The sequence below is a fragment of the Spinacia oleracea genome, chromosome 6, assembly GCF_020520425.1.
Source record: "Spinacia oleracea cultivar Varoflay chromosome 6, BTI_SOV_V1, whole genome shotgun sequence".
In the NCBI taxonomy this organism is placed as follows: Eukaryota; Viridiplantae; Streptophyta; class Magnoliopsida; order Caryophyllales; family Amaranthaceae; genus Spinacia; species Spinacia oleracea.
In genome coordinates this window covers 109,158,468-109,179,753 of record NC_079492.1, presented here as the reverse complement: position 1 = coordinate 109,179,753, position 21,286 = coordinate 109,158,468, and the positions used below count along the sequence as shown (strand labels likewise).

Below are 21,286 nucleotides of genomic sequence, written 5' to 3'. Positions count from 1 at the left end.
CACTTTTCCATACAACTCAATCATCATTTGTACTTTATTTCACTTTTTCAAGTACTATATTCCACTTTTCTTAAAATCCGTGTTTTTGGTCAAACAGGAAGATAATTATGGGACGGAGGGAGTATATATAAAAAGTAAAATAATTCCAATAAATTTCAATTAAACAGGTTAACATAACATAATCTTTCGTCAAATTGCCATTCTTGTGGCATGAGGTCCTCGTGCATGAATTCATTGTCTCGTTTTTGTCCCACATAAGCATGAAAATTGTTGTTTCTCAGAAGAACGGTAAAAGGTAATCAACATATAAGTATAATATAATTTGCCCTTAAACAACAATGTGGCTGTAGTTTAGTGGTAAGAATTCCACGTTGTGGCCGTGGAGACCTGGGCTCGAATCCCAGCAGCCACATATATTTTTTAATTTCATGTTTCCTTCCTTTTTAAATAAAAAATATATTTTTATTTTTGGGGAAGCTAAAAAAATTGTTTTTTATCCCTTAACAAACCAATTTTTAATCAAATTATAGAGCCTTAACTATTTTAAAGCAATAGTACACGTAACACGGAGAATCAAATGTGGCTGAAATGAAAGTAATTAACTAGTTATTCGATAAGCTAGAGTCTCATATGTGAGGGAGTATATGACACGATGAATTGTTGATCTCTTTAGCTCAAGATTTATGCATGTTTGCTTAAATTTAGACAATGCTACGTTGGTTCAAACTCCAATTCCAAGGAAATATTTTGAATGAAGCTAGATCATGTTATTGATCTTGAAAAAAATAATCCAACCTACTTTATCAAAAGGAACCTAAAGAGTTGTTAAAATTAGGTAAATACTACATTCTTTTCAAAAAAATCTTTACACTTACTATTTGCACGGATTCCGATGCAATGTTTGACCGTTAATATATCCAATTCTATATGACAAAAAATTATAAAAATTTGATATTTATAAAATACATTTTGATTTTGAGACGAATCTAACAAGATATCTCATAATAATTTTTGATAAATGTAGTGGTGAGAATTTATGGTCAAAGTTTTGATTTTTGGGCACATTCTTCTAAGCGTAAAGAAATTTATGAAACGGAGGAAGTATACTTTAACATGTGTAGTATATCTAAACTGAATTGCACATACGAAACGATGTTCAAAATTGTATGATATTAGAGTTAGCAAAACGTACTCGATCGAAATTTTACACTCTAATTTCATGGTTTAACAATGATTCTATAGAAAATCATTTTTTATACAAGGAAAAATAAAAATAAAATAAAAAAGGGTTTAGATGATACATTTGAATAATGTACTTGAAATATCAATAACTTGACATGATTATTTCACAATAAGAAGAAGTTTTATTTAAGTAAAATCAATCGTATAATGCATGAATTTTACATGAAATTTCATGCAGATTTATTTGACTTGTGGGGTTTTCCAACTGAACAAGTTCCTTGATTCCTTTCTCAATCTCTTTTGTTTCCTTCATCAAAGAGCTCAAGCAAAATCCAATTGCACTTAGACTCATTACTGTCTGACTCTTGATCTCTTCATCTCCTTGAGGAAACTCGATCTTTTCGAATGCTTCCTTGGAATGATCCAGGTATGACACTATGATTTTCTCCATATCTTTCTCACCCAAGTTCAACAATGGAAAATTAGCCGATTTTCCCAACTCAAGATCACATGTTTTACCACTTTTAGTAAGGTCCTTTTCGAGTACGATCAAGGACTTGATAGAAGCAACCTCTTGGAAAGATTTCATTGAAGTGGCTGTCATTTTAACAACATGCCTAACAACATCATTTATCTTTTCTGATTCCAGTGTTTGGATTTGCTCTTCTAGGAATCCAATAGCATGGGCTGTGAAAAGCAAAAGATCACCCATTTTCGCGAAAGGACCCATCAACTTCCTATAACAAGGAGCTCGAAAAGGTAAAAACCAAAAATTGGGTTCTGTATCAGCTTCACCAACATATTTGTCTAGCTCATTTACTCGAACTTTGATGTTTTTCGCCTTCTCAATTAACTCGGCTTTGGAGGTTGTAAGGAGATCAATGGAGGAGAGGGAATCCTCAAGTGCGCCTAGAGTTTTGGTAAGCTCAACTTTGGCTAGGGTGGCACCTCTTGTTGGGTGTAACAACAAATCAATCACAATAGAACATGACAAACCAATGAAGGTTTCCACAATTCTTGCTATAGCAAAGTCTGATGGTGGGCCGAAATTTCTTCGGCCCAATATCAGAATTGCTCCAATAACTGCAGAAACAGCACCTGCTTGCCCATACATCTTGCTTTGCTGAAGAAAACTGGTAAAAATGAACCAAGGTAGAAGAGATACGAACCTAATCTGTACTAATCGCTCGAAAATGAAACAACCTAACACTCCATATACATTCCCAATCACTGTCCCTTGGAATTTAACATTGGCAACTTTAAATGTAGCTTCCCTAGCTGCTGCAAAACTCACAGCTACAGGTAACCCAGACCAGAACCCACTGGGCTTACTGTAATAAAGCCCAAATAACACTGCAAACCCCAACGAGAGTGAACAATTTATTCCAATAGTAATCCTTTCTTTACTAAGGTAAGTGGGCCAGTTAGCCCAAATCCCTTTCAAAGAAAGCCCATTTTGATTTTCTATGGTCTTGTTTGATTGTTGTTGATTCTCTTTTTGAGGGTTTTTTTTCTCAATTTTTTTTGGATTTTGAGGAATGGTCATAGCTCTTGTTTGAGAGTGTAGGAGTTTCATACAGAAGAAGAAGAAATAAGAGGGTAAATCTGTCTCATTTAATGGAGGTGTTTCGAGTTTTTGAAGGAAGCCCATAACTTGTCCATGAGTAGATTCTGGGACAGTTGGTGTATCACAAGGCATATGACTCCTAAGTTGATGTAAATTTTGGCTTATTTCTCCTTCTACTCTGTCCATACCATCTTTCAATCTTTCATCCATTATCGGAACAGGAACTTGTGAGTTGCCTAACGCGATTTCCATCCCTCTTAATGGCGTCTCTAGTTCCTGAAATCGGTCCCCTGGGTTCTTGCAATAAGATATAAGAAACTGTAAGGGATACCTCTCCCACTGCATGCTTTCCTGCTCAAAACAAAATCAAAGCAAAAGTTAGTCTTTGAGATTTTCTTTCGACTTTCTTTGATTATTTATTTACTAGTATGAAATTAAAAAACAGTCTTACTTGTTTGGATTTGATGCATTGGATAAACTTATTGGCTTTACCAGCCAAGCTTCTGGTTTGAGAGATTAATGCTTGTGTAGATGTAAAGTCTTGAGCACAAAATGCCTTGACAAACAGCTTTAGCCTCTGAGACGCGTTTTCTGCAAATAACTTGCTGTTATTTTTCACCTGTACACAATACATAAACACTCCCCTTAGTACGTATTACCATACAAAATACTTGAACTCAATAATCATATATATATATATATATATATATATATTTACCTGAGAGGAAGCAAGGTGAGGGTAGGGAAAGAGCATAGCCAATACACAAGCAAAGGCACCAACGGCGGTGCTAGCAGCAACATGAAGAGGATGCATGATAGGATCATATTGTTCAGCATTGATAAAACCAACAACATAAATGATAACAAGTTGGCCTAAAGCAATCCTTTTAGCCACAACATGGGTAGATTTAGGTAAGGCAATAAAGAAAGCAGCAATAGCTAAAACCAAGGAGGTAGAAGCCACAGTTAGACTAGTTGGTCCTCCTATCATCCAGAAAACGAGGATAGCAGGACAAACTGTTTGAAGAGTTGCATAAAAAGCAAGCCAAAGACCACGAATAGTGTCCCCTAAGGTTGCATTGGTTATGATAAGTATCATAACAACATAAGAAAATGCAGGAAATGTTACTTGTTTTTGAAGAGAGCTAGGCCCATAAAGGGTTATGCACCCTACTATTATGCAAGCCAAAGCTGTTCTTGAGGCTGCTATTAAGCCTGCTTTCCAAAAATCGCGTGTTCTCTTTGATTGCACGCTGCTAAACATGGTTGTTTCCCTAGATTATTATTATTAACTAATTTGATCAACCAAAACAGAAACTTTCTTCTTGTTGTTTTTGTTTTGGAATCAAATTGATCAGGACAAAGTACTGAACAAGGGAGGGAACTTGAGAGAAATGAGTTAAAGAGAGGGTATTTGTAGGGGAAGAATAACATGTTAGTTGTTTTAGTGGTAAACAATCTTTAGTGACATTTCTTTTGTGGGGCCCATCTTGTTGTTATTTCTTAACAAGACCAGTTTCAACTTTTTTTTTTTTTTTTTTTTTAATACAAAAAATCCACCATAAATAAATAGTAAACAATTAGTACTCGTCCACAAAATGAATACTAACAGAAAGTTATACGGAGTAGCTTTTAGTCAGAAAATGCTGTACTGCGTTTCCATTTGCTAACTGAAGGTTCTGTTTCAAAAGCATCAACTTGGGTAGATAAGTCGAATCACATATATAAATATATAAATAACGGATTTTTCATGAAATACCCCTGAGTTTTCACGAAATTCACCAAATGCCCCTCGACTTTCAGAAATTCACCAAATGCCCCTCACTCTCACTATAATACTCAAACTACCCTTACTACTAACGGGCCGTTAGTCCGCCGTTAGCCTACTTTATAATTCACCAAATGCCCCTATATTTTAATTGAATTCACCAAATACCCCTAAATATAAACTTAATTCTTCAAATACCCAAGACTGAAAAATAGCTATTTAAAGTCCAACGGCTAGTTTTGGGATTTGAAAAGTAGTCGTTGCTTGTTGTTTTGTTATAAATAAGGCTGGTCTGAGTGTTTGTTGTAGTTTCATCCCATTTTAGTCATGAGTTTTCAATCAAAATCTTCATCCACACACAATGAGTCCACATATATTAGAGTTCCTAACCAATTTTGTTATTGTGGGAGGAAATTTGCAATCCGGAGCTCCGATACGACACTCAACCCACAAAGGCTATACTACAAGTGCGATCCATGCAACAATCTTAGATGGTGTAAGGGTAGAGTTGAGCAAGAAAACAGGGGAAACATTGATGAAGGAGAAAGTGTTGAAAATCGGGGGAAAAGTAAGATGCAAGAAGAATTGAAGCAAATGAAGAAGAAGCTTAAACAACAACAGAAAGTAGTGAATCTTGTAATTCAAATGGGAATATTGATGTTTGTAATCTTACTTTTTGTAATAATGAAGTGAAACAATCTAAGAACAACTACTTGTTTTTGCATAATTACATATGCACAAAAAACCCACATTTGGGAAGCATTCCTGTTTTAGCTTACTTTACAAAAAATATGTGCACCATTTACATGTGCTGTTGTTTTCTATGTTAATCCAAATCAAAAAGTCATTCTACCCCCCAAAATTCACACTGCCTCATGCTTGCTTTGACCTTTTCCCCTTGGGTGGTGCCTTGGATGTACTTGCACCATCAGATGATGCCTTCCTCTTCTTTGTAGGAGCTCTCTGCTTTGGGGGAGCCTTGGAACTTCCAGCACCATTCTTACAAGTCCTTGCATTGTGGCCCATTTCCTTGCACTTTCCACACTTGACTGAGCTATGCCTCTTCCTCTTCTTAGCTTCCATGGCATTCCTCTTTCTCTGTTTAGGGGGTCTTCCAGCACTCCTCTTGATCCCAGGGGGATTAATGGTGGGAAGGGAGTACTCTGGCCATTGACTGGGGTCAGGCATTGGGTGCATATGCTCTGCATATGTCTGCTTATAGGCAGCACCCTTGAAATAGCCAGACACAAAATCTTCAGGGCTAAGTCTTTGGTTGTAAATCACCCTCAAACCATGTTTGCAAGGGATTCCAGAGACCTGCCATACCCCACATCCACATCTCCTGGTGTCAATCCTCACTGGGAAGTGCACATTTCCATCCCTCACCTCATACTCCCCACCTCCACAAGGAGTAGAGTAGCAAAACCTGGACTCTGCACCTCTGAGCTCAAGTTCCTGTCTGGCATACTCGGTTAATTGGTGAGGTTCCATAGTGACAGCTTTGTCAAATCTGACCCCAATTCTCTGCATAGCCCATTGTCTTATTGCTGTAAATCAAATAGGAAACAACCAGGGAATCATATTATGCAGAGACCATGTAATAAAAACACAGAATAAGGAGAGTAGAATAGAAACAGAGGCATTACCTTCAAACAGGGTCAAAACTGGTAAATCTCTGTAAGGCTTGGTCAGAGCATTGAATGATTCCACAAAGTTAGTTGTGTTATGATCACAACAAACTTCTGGGTCAAACTGATGTCTGGACCACTGCTCAGTACATGTGTCCAAGTACTTTGTTGCATTGGGATCAAAGTCAGTGATCTTCTCTATTGCCTTGTTGAAAACATAGGGGTTGAAGGCATTTGCAGCTATCCAGAATAACTTGTGGAAAAGTTCTCCACTCCAACCACCATTTTTGCAATTCATGTATAGATGTTGACTGCAACACCTTCTGGTGGCCCTTGGGAAGTTCTCATGCACAGCTAAATCCACCCCCTAATCAGTGAATGAAACAACAAAGTCAGTCAGTGAATTAAAAGGGTATTTGATGAAATTAACATGCTAATTATAGGGGTATTTGGTGAAAATAAATTTTGGTATGAGGGTATTTGGTGAAATTAATTTATGTTATGAGGGTATTTGGTGAAATTTAAATATGCAAGAGGGTATTTGGTGAAATAACTTACCCTCATTCTGTCACTGATGAAGGTCCAGTCATCCCTGTTGCATCCTTCTTGCTGAAACACTGCCCTTAGGTTCCTCATGAAGTAGTTCCAGCTCTCTTGACTTTCAGTGTCCACCACTCCATAAGCTAGCAGGAAAATCTCATTGTTTCCATCAATCCCCAAAGCAGCCAGAAGAATTCCCTTGAAATACCCACTTAGGTGAGAGCCATCAATTCCAATAATGGGCCTACACCCAGTCAGAAATCCCCTGAACTGTGCAGCAAATGAGAAAAAACAGGCCTTGAACTTTGGTTGCACATCCCCAGAAACACTATGCCATGTGACCAGTGCATAACTCCCAGGGTTAGTCTCCTTGATCATCTCTGCATACCTAGGTAGGAGTGCATATGACTCACTAAAACTACCATGGATGATCTCCTTAGCCACTGCTTTCACCTTATAGAATAGCCTTGGCTTCACCTCAATCTGGAACCTCTCCTGAGCATACCTCTGCAGTGTGACCACTGGTATTTCTAAGTTTGCCTCAATGTCTGGCAACAACTTCCTCACCAACCAATTGGTGGTCACTATTGGGTTGACCTCAAGCCTACCACACAGTTTGTGCTCCCCACTCATACACTTTATTGCCCAACTGAACTTGTCTACCATCTTTGAGGCATGAATTCTCCAATCACAGCCCTCAATTGCACAAACAGCAGTGTATCTCTGGTTGTCTGACTTCTCCACACTCAAGCCAAACCCCTCCTGAATGCAGTAGTCCATAAGGACATTCATAAAGGACTCCCTATCTTTAAATATTAGCCAGGGCTCTAGCCTAATAGAACCATATGGTTGCTCAACATAAACCTTCCCATTTTTGTAATTCCTGTCCATCCTAGCACTACCATCAAGACAATCCTCAAATGTTTTCTCAGGGATATCATCCTGCAAGTCCTCTAACCCTTCCTCAGCAATAATGAAATCCCCTATGTCCTCCTCATCCTCACTGTCATCATCACTCACCTCCCCCTCATAATCATCATCCTCACTGTCCTCATCATCCTCATTATCAGATAACACAACAACACCCTTGCCTTTACATGCCCTTCCAGCACCTCTCTTAACCTTACTAGCATTGGTTTTAGCAACATATGTTCCCAGTTTTACCAGTGTTGGTTTTCCCACCCTAAACCCCTTAGGTCTAGCTCTCCCTGTCTTTAATGGTTTAGATGGAACACTAGGTTCAGGTATGTTTGCCTGTGGTTCAGTTGGTGCAGCATTTTCAGTTTGTGTTTGTTGAGGAGGGGGTGAAGGTGTGTGTTGTGTTGACTGAGGAGGGGGTGAAGGTGTTTGTTGTGTTGACTGAGGAGGGGGTGAAGGTGTGTGTTGTCTTGACTGAGGAGGGGGTGGAGGTGTGTGTTGTCTTGACTGAGGAGGGGGTGGAGGTGTTTGTTGTCTTGACTCAGGAGGGGGTGGAGGTGTTTGTGTTGTTGATTCTGGGGTGGTGGTGGTTTTAGTTGGTTTTGGGGGGGCATTTTTTGGTGTCTTCTTCTTTTTAGGAGTCAATTTCTTCCTAGGTTTAGACTTTGTAGGTTTCTTTGGAGGGGGGGAGTCTTGTGTTTGTGGTTGTGGTTGAGATTGGCCAGGAAACACCTCATCAGCATCTTCTGTGGTAATAACCCTCACATACTCAACCCCATCATTCTCAACATCCACCACTGGGACCTCCATAGCCACTGTATACTTCTTTTGTTCCTCAAGTTCCAACCTAACCCTCTCCTTTTCCTCTTCTTTCCTCCTCTGTTCTTCAGCCTCTCTTTGCATCCTCAAGAGCTCTTCCTGTCTCTCCCTTAACTTTTTTTCCAACTCCTTCCTTTGCATATCAAGTAGAGCTACAACAGACCTAAAAGCTAGCCCTGGAGAATCTGAATCCTCTATCCACAATTCTACTGTGTCCTTGCCCATATTCCACCCCCACATTCTAATCATAACACTATCATCAACCAATTCTACCCTCCCAGTGGGTGAGTTAGTGTACAACCTAAACTTCTCAGGCAAAAACACATTTTGCTTCCTTGACTCCTCAAAAATATCCAGAAATATATCAATCAATTGACACTTATCAGTGTCCAACACCCTCACATCAAAGTCATGACTTTTATAATGAAGCAACAACCAGGTAGCAGACATCCTACCACAAGCAAATCATCAAGAAAAAAACTTAAATTTTGATCAAAAAATTGACATGCATAACATCATACAACTAATTCCTACTTATTTTCATCAAAACACAAACATAAAACTCATCTCCAACATCAAATTGTCAGAAACCCTAAACCCTAAAATTGCGCAACAGAACTTTGAAAATTCGAAAAAAATGAGGTGCGATTGTGAATAAATACCTTAAACGATGCGCGAGTTTACTACGAACACGAAATTCAGAATTGGACTTGCACCTCTTCAACTTCCTACTGCAATTCGCAAAACCCCCTTTCTAAGAAATCAGTTGGGGTTGAAAACCCAGGACACAACTTCAGCAACACAACGCGCAGCAAAATTTTGAAGCTTTTTCAGTGATTGATGATGCAGTTATGGTGGTTGAAGGTTGAAGAACAGGGGAGAGAGAGAGGGGCAGTTTGAGAATCGGGTTTTTTTTTTGAACTGTAATGAAGAAGGGAGTGGGGTTAGAGGGGTAATGGCGCCCAAAAGACAAATAAGGGCAAAACAGTAAAGTGCAGCTAACGGCGACTTAACGTCCGTTAAGTGTAAGGGTAGTTTGAGTATTATAGTGAGAGTGAGGGGCATTTGGTGAATTTCTGAAAGTCGAGGGGCATTTGGTGAATTTCGTGAAAACTCAGGGGTATTTCATGAAAAATCCGTATAAATAAATACTCCCTCTGTCTGTTTTTAGGAACGAATGGAGTATATACTATACAATACATGGACGGAGTACTCCGTATTAATCATTTTTTTTTTTGTTGTTGTTGTTGTTACGAGTAATTTATTTTAATCCAAGCCTTTGAAATTGAGGGTTGAAGAACCAGATCCTCTAATCTCCAATAATTTAAATGCATCATCTTAAAAGTTGATCGTTTACCTTATGATTCACCATGTTGTATCAATGGAATTTTCTACTACCTATTGTCTCTATATGCTAGTCCTATATGAGATTGCGTTGTTGGAATTATATTAAGAATCTATCTAATTTTCGAGTGCCTTAGATCGAATATATCCAGCTTTTGGAACATTTTCTACACAAATATTTGGGTGACTAAAGATACCTTAGAAAATATAGTGCAAGATGGGTAAAATTCTAAATGAATATATATGAGAATGACACAAACTTAAAGTCAATCCCAAAATTATAGGTACGTAACTTATTTACTTATATACTACCTCCATTTCAAAATGATATTTACAGTTAATATTTCTTGAAATACATATAATAAAATATGGATAAAGTAAGAACAATGTGCAGAGTGAGTAAGTGTAAGAAAGAAATAATTAAAGTAAGAGAAATTGAATGAAAAATGGTAAATATTGTGGGGTAAGAAGGATGAGATAGTAAAATTTTATGTCCAAAAATAGTGTAAAACACAATGTAAAGAACATTATGAAACATACTAAATGCATGGAAAGTGTAAAGATCATTTTTGAAACGGAGGTAGTAGTAAGCAGACTCCGAACTTTCTCAAATTATTCTTAAATGGTGATACCATTAGTTGTTGCAATGTACAAGTAGCATTTTAGAAGATGAACGGTTATTATGATAATTTAGATGAACCTGAAATATGGTGGGAAGGCTGGAGGTGGCAGAAGGTAAATGATGAAAGGTGGAAGTAAATATAGGAGGGATATACGAGTAAGACCATGTTCTTTTGCGCTGAATTGAAATAAAAATAATAAAAATAATATAATTATAATACTAAATTAATAAATATTAATAATATAATAAAAAAATAATCATAAAAAAATAATTATAAATAATAATATAACAAATAATAATAATAAATAAAAATAAATAATAAAATAAACAAATAATAAATAATACTTCATCTGTTTCAAAGAAATTACAATACTTTGATTAGCACGCTTGTCAAGACACAACTTTGGCCATAATATATCTAATTATACTTTTTTTTAAAATAATAAATTTAATATTATGAAAATATACAATGAAGTCAATCCACCAACATTTTACTTATAACATTCGCTTTTAATATTAGTTCAAAACTTCAAACTTAATTATGGTTAAAATTAGTAAATGAATAATGAAAAAACTTAAAGTGTTTCAATTCTTTTGAAATGTAGCAAATAATTATTAATAATAATTAACATATTATCAAATAAGTATAATAATATAATAATAATAAAAAAACATAAATAATGAATATAAATTATAAATAATAAACTAGTCAATAATCATAAATAAATTATAACTATAATAATAATAATAAAAATAAATAATCATAAATAATTAATATAAATAATAAATATAGTAAAAGACCACCGACCCTCTTATCCGCCAGGATAGCTGTGAGTATGATGTTCTCCTCGGGAGCAACTCCGACTTCTGTAACACCCAACGATAGCTATATGTAGTCTCATCTTTCATAAATGTGTAGGCGATCAGGAAATTTTGATGTGTCGGTGTCACACCAACAATCTCCAAGAAGGGAAACCCATATATGTTTGTCTTGTACATCGAATCCAAGCAAATAACCAGTGGATATGTGCGTAACACCTCCGCCATTACAGCTAAGAATGCACGTGTAATGACTTTACTCGAACGATCATTACATGAGACCCAATTTATGTGGCCGTGTGTTCAGCCATGTTTCTTCATTCTGAACCTTCACTTCTAATCTTATCTTTGGAGTTGTAACCGTGCCTTATATTGGGATTTTCATCTGGATACTTGTTCTTAATGGCCACCAAAATGTTTTTTTGGCATAGCTTGTGCATCGTTCACCTCATGCGAATAACTTCCTTCGCATCGTGATTAAGACCGTTAACACCATGTGACCCTCGGGGTGCATAGTCAATTCGTGGTTATGTGTGCCACGATCATTAAGCAACTCAACATGCCAATTATGTTCTTATATTCGTTGTTGTTCACACTTAATCATAAATCGCAACCACATGTCTTTACTCTTTGTGTTTGGCCGTTTTGCGATCTCCGGATACCAAGAATTATTTTCTCTCCTTCCACGATCACATTTAAGTACCGGTACATTCGACCATATTTTCACGTCTTTTTGTACGAGCTACTTATCAAGATGAATCCTAATCCGATAGCCCAATTCGCCGCGTTCTCAAAACCATCAAATATTTCATTTGTCGCAAATCGATCACTATATATAGTCAACGCCATCTTAACCATAACCCGGAAGTGGAACCTCATAATTAGGAACCTATTATAAAAACATACCATTCTTATATTATATTTTGCTTATTTAACTTAACGCAAATATTCTACAACTTTGTTCTATTTAATTAATTAATTCATACGATAACCCATGCAAATTACAAAACATAAATTAAATTCATTTTTTTTGCTAGGCAAGTAAGGAAATATATTAATGATCAACCAATTTACAACCTACACTAACTCAATGAGAAGCAAACCAACTAGGTTGGAGTCCTTCACCAAAGAGCTAGGAAAAGAACTAAAACAAAGCTTACAAGCTCATAAACCATAAGCTATCTCTTCTACTTACTTTCTTAGGCATTACATACAAAATTCTCTCCTTAACAGATTGAATGATCCTACTCACAACATGTTGCACAGTTGGGACAGAGGCATTCCAGAAGCTACTGTTTCTACTTTGCCAGATGGAGTAAACTGCAACTGCTAAGGCTGCATACACAACTTGCTTCCTGAATTTTGTCAATCTACTATGGCTTGTCACTCTCAGAAGCTGGAACAGATTACAGGATATTGAAGATAACTTCAACCAATCTTTAAGTGCCATAATACATCTTTTGCCGTAAGGACAGTTAAAGAACAGATGAGCATGATCTTCATCAAACTGACCACACAGTAGACAAGTTGCAGAATTAGAAATTCCAATTCTTGCCAATTTTGCAGTGGTTTGGAGCCTTTCCTGTACAGCCAGCCAACATATGAATCTATGCTTGGGAATGTTTAACCTATTCCACACCATACTGTCCCAATGAATCAGAGGTTTTTCACCAATGATCTTCTCATAAACACCTTGCATAGAATAATAAGTCATAGCAGCAAACTCTGCCTAAGTATACACCATTTTGAGCATCTCTTTTGTAGCACAGATCCTTTTCCAGTACCAGCTAGCAGATGTTGTAGGCTAATAAGTCTACCAATCCCCATCCTTTACATACACTGCATTGATCCATTTAATCCACACATTATCTTGTTTAGAGGCAATAACCCAGACATACTTCCCCATACTGGCTATGTTCCATTTGAACACATCTCTGAATCCAAGACCACCATACTTCTTGTCACAACAAGACCTATCCCAAGAGATGTTGCTTGGCTTATTGCTATAAGCCTGACCACTCCAGAGGAAGGCTCTACACACTTTGGTGACATTCATATTTAATAAGTCATCTTTAAGCCATTATTTTAATAAAGAAAATTATTGTTATTACTCGTATTTACTCGTAATAAGTCATATCTAAGCCGACTTTCTTAGCTTTTCTTTATCGGCAGCTGGGATCGTATTTATAAGTTACATATCTATTCATGACATACAATTTATTACTCATATTAATAATGTTAAAAAAAAAGAAAAATATAAATAACGAAATAAAATTAATAAATTTTACAGATAGACATTTTTAAAAAATTACAAATTTCTTAAATAAAGTGATACATCAAAATTAATAACTAACACATTGAAATTAATTTTTTTAAACATAATAATTATGAATCTAATATATATATATATATATATATATATATATATTATATAAAGGAGGCATATTTGCTGAAATATTAGAGCGCCACCTAGGATTACTATTGGTTTCGGCCAATGAAAAATAAGATTTATAACTTATTTTTGAATTAAAAAAATTGAGTGCCATGTAGATACTTAATTAGGTGCCACATAGATATTTTAATTAATTAATTTATTACTAATATATACGAATCCATCCAAAATCAAACACTAATCTAAAATAAAATTCATCCAAAATCATATACTAATCTAAAATAAAATTCATCCAAAATCAAACACTAATCTAAAATAAAATTTAATCCAAAATCAAACACTAATCGAATATTAGAGACACGCATGAAATCTAATGCTTTCGGCCAATGAAAAATAATATTTTAAAATCATTTTTGAATTAAAAAAGTCGAGTGCCATGTAGATAAATAATTTGGCGCCATATAGATATTTTTATTAATTAATTATTAATATTACACATATACAATTTCATCCAAAATCAAACAACCTAATAATAAAAAAATAAATATAAAATGAAACTCAATCCAAAATAAAAAATAATCAAATATAATATATAAATATAGCAGTTGGCATACTTGCTGAAATATTAGAGCGCCACCTAGGATTACTATTGGTTTCGGCCAATGAAAAATAAGATTTCTAATTTATTTTTGAATTAAAAAACCCGAGTGCCATGTAGATAATTAATTAGGTGCCACGTAGATATTTAATTAATTAATTATTAATATATACAACTCCATACAAAATCAAACACTCTAATAATTAAAAATTAAATCTAAAATAAAATTCATCCAAAATAAAACACTAATCTAAAAAATAAAATTCATCCTAAGTTAAACACTAATCTAAAACAAATTCAATCCAAAATCAAACACTAATCCAATATTAGAGAACCACGTAGAAGATCTAATGGTTTCGGCCAATGAAAAATAAGATTTCAAAATATTTTTGAATAAAAAAGTCGAGTGCCACGTAGATAAATAATTATCTGCTATGTATATATTTTTATTAATTAATTACTTATATTACGCATATACAACTTCATCCGAAATCAAACACCCTAATAATTAAAAAATAAATCTAAAATGAAATTTAATCCTTAATTAAATCTAAAATGAAATTTAATCCAAAATAAAAAACGAATCTAATATAATATATAAAATATAACAGTTATTGTATATAAGAGTTTATGTTAACTTAATAATTTAATAGAATCCGTGCATCGCACAAGCTAAAATCTAGTATTGAATAAAGCAAACTTTTTTTTTCTTCTTTTGCAAAATTAATTAATAAAATTATTATTCAAAAATTACATAAAATATAAAATTTATTTGCGAATTTGTTAAGGAAGAAAAATTTATTTATTAATAAAAATCACGCAAGCGCGAAGTCTTTTAACAATTTTTTTATAATTCTTTTTTGAAAAATTAACCAACCTGTCACACACGAATTGCGACCAATACCCTAGTTGGCCGCACAACTAGAACTTGCGGCCGAGACCATGGATGGCCTCACAGGATATGCGACTTGCCATGGTGGGCGACCATGGTCTCAGCCGCAATTCTTATGCGGCTACGACAATAAAAAATATTCACTTCACCTCTGACTAAACGACGTGCATCATTCCCCAACGACCATGACGTTGAAGGAACGTCGTCGTCCATGACGGTGGGCTCAACGCGGTACTGCAGCAAGTTGTTGAGTGTGGTGTACTACTTGATGGTGGTGCTAAATCGCGAGATGGTGATGCGTGGTGGTGAAGCTGTGGTGATGATGGTGAAGGTGGTGCACTGCAGTGGTGGTGATGGCAACCAGATTATTGTCGATGTGGTGGTGTAATGCAGTGAGGTGAAGGCTATGGTGGTGCAGTGCAGCAGTGGTGCAATGCAGTGAGGTGAAGGCTAGCAGAGTATGTTTTCACTATTTTCTCCCCTCCTTATACTCCGTTTGTTTTGACGGAAAACACTTTTCTGGAAAATGATATTCTTAGTTTTCTTTGTTAAGTTTTGTACAAAGGTGGAAAATAATTTTATATGTGGGAAAATCAACTTTTCCTTTGAAAAGAAGGAATGTCATATTTTCCACTCTAATTCCTTACATGTCATTTTCTCTCCTCTCATTCTCACTTCTACATTCACTGCAAAAAGTGTACCATTAACGACGGAAAATCCCGTCGCTAAAGGTCAATAATCGTTGATTAAGGACGGGATTTCTTGTCGCGAACCCGTCATAAAAGGAGGCCGTCGTTAATGGAAAATCCCGTCGTTAACCCGTCGTAAAAGAGATTTATGACGGTTGTTCCCGTCTTTGTTTGGTTGTTAGCCCCGTCGCAAAAGGCTTTTACGAAGGGATATTTGACCTATCGTAATTGGATTGTCGTTAAAGATACAAATTCTTGTAGTGTACATTGTTTTTCTTTATAATTTATCTTGTGAGAAAATAAACAAAAGAAAATAATTTCCTCTTAATGTTTTCCCTTAAAAATATTTTCCGTTAAAACAAACGGAGTCTTAATTAATTTTTTTTGATGCATTCCATTTATTTTTTCCTAGTCTATTTGGATTTGTTAGTTAATTATTGTTAACCATATATTTTCTAACAGTCATTTAGAGTATTAACAACGCATGATATGACTTAGTTGATCATTTTTTTGGTTAATACTATGCAGATTAATACAAGTATTTGTTTGATATTGGCTAACACTACCAGCATTATGATTAATCTCCATTAATTTAAAGCCCATTGTGTAGGATAATACGAGTAAATTAAAGAAAGTAGTGTAAATGTAATCTCCATTAATTTAAAGCCCCTCTTAAATTCTAGGCCTCCAAATTGTTAAAAACGGCCATAACTTATATAACTGCTCGAAATCGGATCGGAACAATCTAAGAGGCTACGAAAATAGAAGTGTGAAACCCTAGCTTAATTAAATGTTTGCTTATATGACTGTTGATCGAATAGCAGTAAAGACGTATAAGTTGAAATAAAAACGCAGCGCACTTCCTGGAAGAAATGTTAAATTAGTAAAAACAAGAGATGGAGTGGGTTCTTCTCATCATCCACTAACATTCTCGAGTGTGTCCTCGATCCTGTACTTCCAGTTTTCATCCTTTCAGGAATAGCAAAGGTCAATATTCAATAACTATCATTACTCATTAGAGGAGCCCATTTTCAGCTCTTTTTTCCCATTTTATATATTACTCTCCTTAGCCTCTGTTCTCTTTGTCTGGTCTGGTTTTTCATTTTGCTGGTCTAGTCTGATTCATGCTGGTCTGGTCTGATCTGATTTATGCTGATCTGTTCTAATCTGGTCTGATCTGGTCTGGTCTGAACTTTTCTAATTATTATTATAATAAATAACAAATGATAAATAATAAATGATAAATAATAATAATAAATAATAAATAATAAATAATAAATACGGAGTAATAAATAATTTGATAATTAAAAATTATTTTTTATTAATTAATGACTAACTTCATAAAAATTAACTAATACCTAAGTTTTAATAATGAATAATTAACAATTGTTGTTTATTAATTATTAATTAATCAATTGGTAACTATTAATTAATAATTAATAATTAATACGTAGTATATATTTATTATTAATTATTAAATTAAAATAATTAATTAATAATAATAATAATAATAATTTTTAATAATAAAAATTCATGGTCTGGTCTGAATGTGTTGGTAGTCTAGTCTGGTCTGGTCTGAATGTTGCTGGTCTGATCTGTTCTGGTCTGGTCTGGTCTGAATGTTGCTGGTCTAGTCTGGTCTGGTCTATATGGTCTGATCTACTAAGGTCTGATCCAATAAGTAACAATGATAAGGTGAAGAAAACATGACCTTAGTCACTTCTTCACATGCATTTCTTTCTAGTCTGATGTATCGTGCTTGTCCGTTCTCTTTTAGTTGTAACATTTCTTTTTAGTTGCAACTTTCCTGATTTTGGTAACTTTATCCACTTTGACTTTACCAAATTAATTACCCCATTGTTATTCAATGACTCACATTTCTCTCTAATTGTATTTGAAAATGGGGGCATAAATGTAATTATCACATATATATTTACATTGTAAAAAAAAAAAGGTTAAATAGTAAAGGTTGCAAAATAAAATAAAATAAGCAGAATAAAAAACAAATAAAAATGTAAGTGTATACTTTATTTATTTCTGTCTAAATATCCGCCTGAGATTGCAAGAGATCGAGTTACTCAGCCGGTATACTGTCACATTTACATGTAATCGTTGTACTTTCATGTTTCTTAAATATTAATCACGTAACAAGAGGTCCTTAACCAAGATCTCGGGTTCGAGTCTTGGGAATAGAAAAAATCTTAACTTGGAGGGATGCTGCCCATCGAGGTACCCATGCAAACTCCCGCAGGAGATTGAAACTCCTCGTAGTAGAACCAAAAAAAAAAAAAAATATTGCATCACGTTGACTTTATGTTGCTCAATATATAACTTTAACTCTTAATTTCTTTAACTATGCGTAAACTAAAATTATACTAAAAATAGATATTTAGAAAGTATAATCAATAATTATCTAACAAGATGCTATATTACTATATGTTTCTTAGATATATATTATAAAAAATGGTGAAAGTTACAATGTGAATAATGTAAAAGTGAAAATAGTGTAATATTCGTGGAACGAAAAAGTATAAGAAATCTATGTGGTTAATTGATGACGTCGTAAAAATTAGTTAAAGTGTCCCTTTAATTTGTTTCTCTCTCCAAACTGTAGAGAAGGTGATGTAATAAATATTTCCATGCACTAAAAGCTTGGACAGTAAACACGCAGTTTCCCACTTTTTTGTGCGCTGACATCAAAAGAAAGGACAAAAAAACAAACATCAGCAGGTTTCTTCCAATATTAGTAGCAGCCCCAGTTACAAATTATTATTAATAAAAGAAAAGGAGAATGCAGAAAATTTAGTATACAACTAGTGCATGTTGCATGAGGTGTCATTCTTAGGTTTGTTGGTGGGATACCATTGTAAATTAATTGGTGGCTCAGCTTCGCTTACCCAAATCTCATGAACTATTTCCGATTACAACTTGAAATTAATTAAGGATTACAAACTATTAGATCGGAAAATCATTTTCATGAGAATAGAGAGGGTTACTATAGTATCATATCATTTTCTTAATTTTTAATCAACACGGACTACTCCTTAATTATTATAAGTTAATTTGGTTGGTTAAAGTATATTCCCTCCTTTCTTAATGTTCTTTCCGATTTGAATTAGGAAGGACATTAAGAAAAATGGAATCTTGGTATAATTGAGGGTAAGAGATTTACTTTTTGAATAAAGGAAAGAGAGAGAAAGTAATAAAAAAAGAAAGGAAAGAGATATATTTTATTTTCTTAAATTTTAATCAAAACGAACTACTCCTTAATTATAAGTTAATTTGGTTGGTTAAAGTATACTCCAATGCAGTACATCTCCTTTGTGTAAGTGATATACTACAATGTAGTACTCTATTTGTTTCTTTTTGTTATTTACGTTTTTCTTTTCGGGTGTCTCAAAATGTTTTTTACATTTTCTTTTATATTATCACATAAATGCTTTAATATTCTATCAAAATTTGTGTCAAATGATTATTTTAACCAATTAAATTTATTGGGTCATCTAATCTCTCACACTTTTCTATTGGGACATTAAATTTTTCTCATTTTTCCAATATCAAAATTTTGATAAGAAAAAAAAAACATTTTAAATAAATGTACTTTCCCTTGTTTAAAAAAAATAGAGGAATTTCAATGCACATTAATTAGTCGTTAACAAACGCGCAAAAGGCCAAACGTAAAGAACAAGAAGAAACGGAGGAAGTATCTTATTAGTGATTGTAGTGTTGATGAAGGATAAGTTTGTTTGATAAATTCAGATATCTTTTAAATATGTTTGTCGTATGACTTTTTGTTAATGAAATAGTTTTACTACTAGGTTAGGTTTCGTTCAATGCACGGATATTAATTAAAATAATCACTTAGTTAAGTTATAAAGTAATTTTTGAAAAAGCTATAAATCTTAGTATTTATACAAAAATATTTAAGTTTAAAATAAAATATGAAAAAAGCTTATTAAATTTTTAGTTGGTACTCGTTGTTTTTATCTGTACTCGTGACCGACATTCAAAATTTGGATAAGCACCCCCTTGGCCGATTTTATCACATGACTATATTAAATGGGAAAAAATAAAAAAGTTCTTATAAATTTGAAGTAAATTTTTTAATTGACATATTGTACTAAAGGAGGAAAAAATAATACTCCGTAATTAATAGCATAAAAATTATTATTTGCTCAACATATATTTTTCAAATCAGTATTTTCATATTATTTCAACACTCAACATATATTTTTCAAATGAGTATTAACAGTACTATCACATCATTTCCATGTTTACCATATATTGTTTATTCAAATCAGTATTATCATATTACTTTAGATTCTTTTTATAATAAATAAAATAATAATAATTTTGTGATACATATAGTTATAATATTATACACAATTAAAAGGGAAAAAAATAGAAAATGTACAGAATCTTTAATAGAAACAATCCCACTTGCATGGACCCGCTCCACGCTATAATTAGCGTCGACCAGGGTGTTTTTTTTTGTAAATTAACGTGAATTGGGTAATCAACGTCTTATATTATAGAAACTATAGGTTATATAAAGTAACTATATCTTCATAATAGTAACTATGAAATATATATATATATATATATATATATATATATATATATATATATATATATATATATATATATATATATATATATATATATATAGAATTAGGATCCAGTGAGAACCACCCCTTAAGATGAGAACTGAGAACTAATCTCAACCGTCAGATCTTCCAATCGAACGGCTCATATCTCGCCCGACCAAATAAAAAAGTAAGGGCAATATAGTAAATTAAGATTGTTGAATGACCTCCCTCACTCAACCCGATTTTCAAGTTTTCTTTCTCTCTCTTCCATTTGTTTTCTCGCTCCTCCTCCGAATCCTCTCTAGTCTCTACTGCTCCTCTCTCTTTGGAACTCTCTTGGAAAATTCGCTCCCCTCAGTCCTCTCACATCTTCAATCGAAGCTCCAGCTCAAATTTTAATTCATCAATGGCGTGTTCGAATAGTTTGTAAGTCTTATCTCTCTCCTTCTACATTTTCTTTTCACAAACCTAAAATTAGGGTTTCAAAATCCCTATTTTTTGCCCTTGACGAAGATGCTTTATGTTGAAGAATAAGGGAATCAGAATTAGAGAAACTATTATGTTGTTAATCTTCGATTAATTTCGTCCTCGAAATGTCTGATAGGTGAATTCGATTCTAACTTTGTTGCTAATTTTCTTTAATTAGGTTTTTAATTGAATATATGCCTTTATTTGATTCTTTTCGTTCTGATTTTACTAGAATTAGGGTTTTGTTTTGTTTTGTTTTGCTGGGCTTGTGTTAGGTGTTTTGGTATGGTCTTTAGGATTCAGTTCTGGTTCTGGTCTTAGTTTAATTTGAAATTAGTCTTTGCTCTTTTGGTTATCTCAGTTCATTGGTGAATTATGGGTTATGTTTTTGTGGTTATGCTACTTGGTCTGGTCTGATAGGTTCAGTCATGGGCATAAGGTTCTGGTTCTG

At 34.1% G+C, this 21,286-nt stretch overlaps 2 protein-coding genes and 1 non-coding gene across 3 annotated transcripts; 1 reads left to right on the top strand and 2 right to left on the bottom strand.

Annotated features, from left to right (window-relative positions):
* Nucleotides 1-340: 340 nt before the first annotated feature.
* Nucleotides 341-412, top strand: TRNAH-GUG (transfer RNA histidin (anticodon GUG)). Its single transcript has one exon. It is a non-coding gene; the product is annotated as a tRNA-His (tRNA).
* A 749-nt stretch (nt 413-1,161) lies between these two features.
* LOC110788751 (uncharacterized) lies at nt 1,162-4,143 on the bottom strand. The gene is made up of 3 exons (XM_021993393.2): nt 3,468-4,143; nt 3,201-3,368; nt 1,162-3,100 (listed from the first exon to the last, which is right to left on the bottom strand). The coding sequence occupies exons 1-3, from the start codon at nt 4,011-4,013 to the stop codon at nt 1,379-1,381; spliced, it is 2,436 nt and encodes an 811-aa protein (XP_021849085.1). The 5' UTR covers nt 4,014-4,143; the 3' UTR covers nt 1,162-1,378.
* Nucleotides 4,144-4,904: 761 nt separating this feature from the next.
* On the bottom strand, nt 4,905-9,560 carry LOC130463467 (uncharacterized). Its single transcript, XM_056832602.1, has 4 exons — nt 9,085-9,560; nt 6,704-8,873; nt 6,164-6,512; nt 4,905-6,064 (listed from the first exon to the last, which is right to left on the bottom strand). Exons 2-4 carry the CDS (start codon nt 8,870-8,872, stop codon nt 5,391-5,393), a joined length of 3,192 nt encoding a protein of 1,063 aa, XP_056688580.1. The 5' UTR covers nt 8,873; nt 9,085-9,560; the 3' UTR covers nt 4,905-5,390.
* Between the last annotated feature and the right edge of the window lie 11,726 nt (nt 9,561-21,286).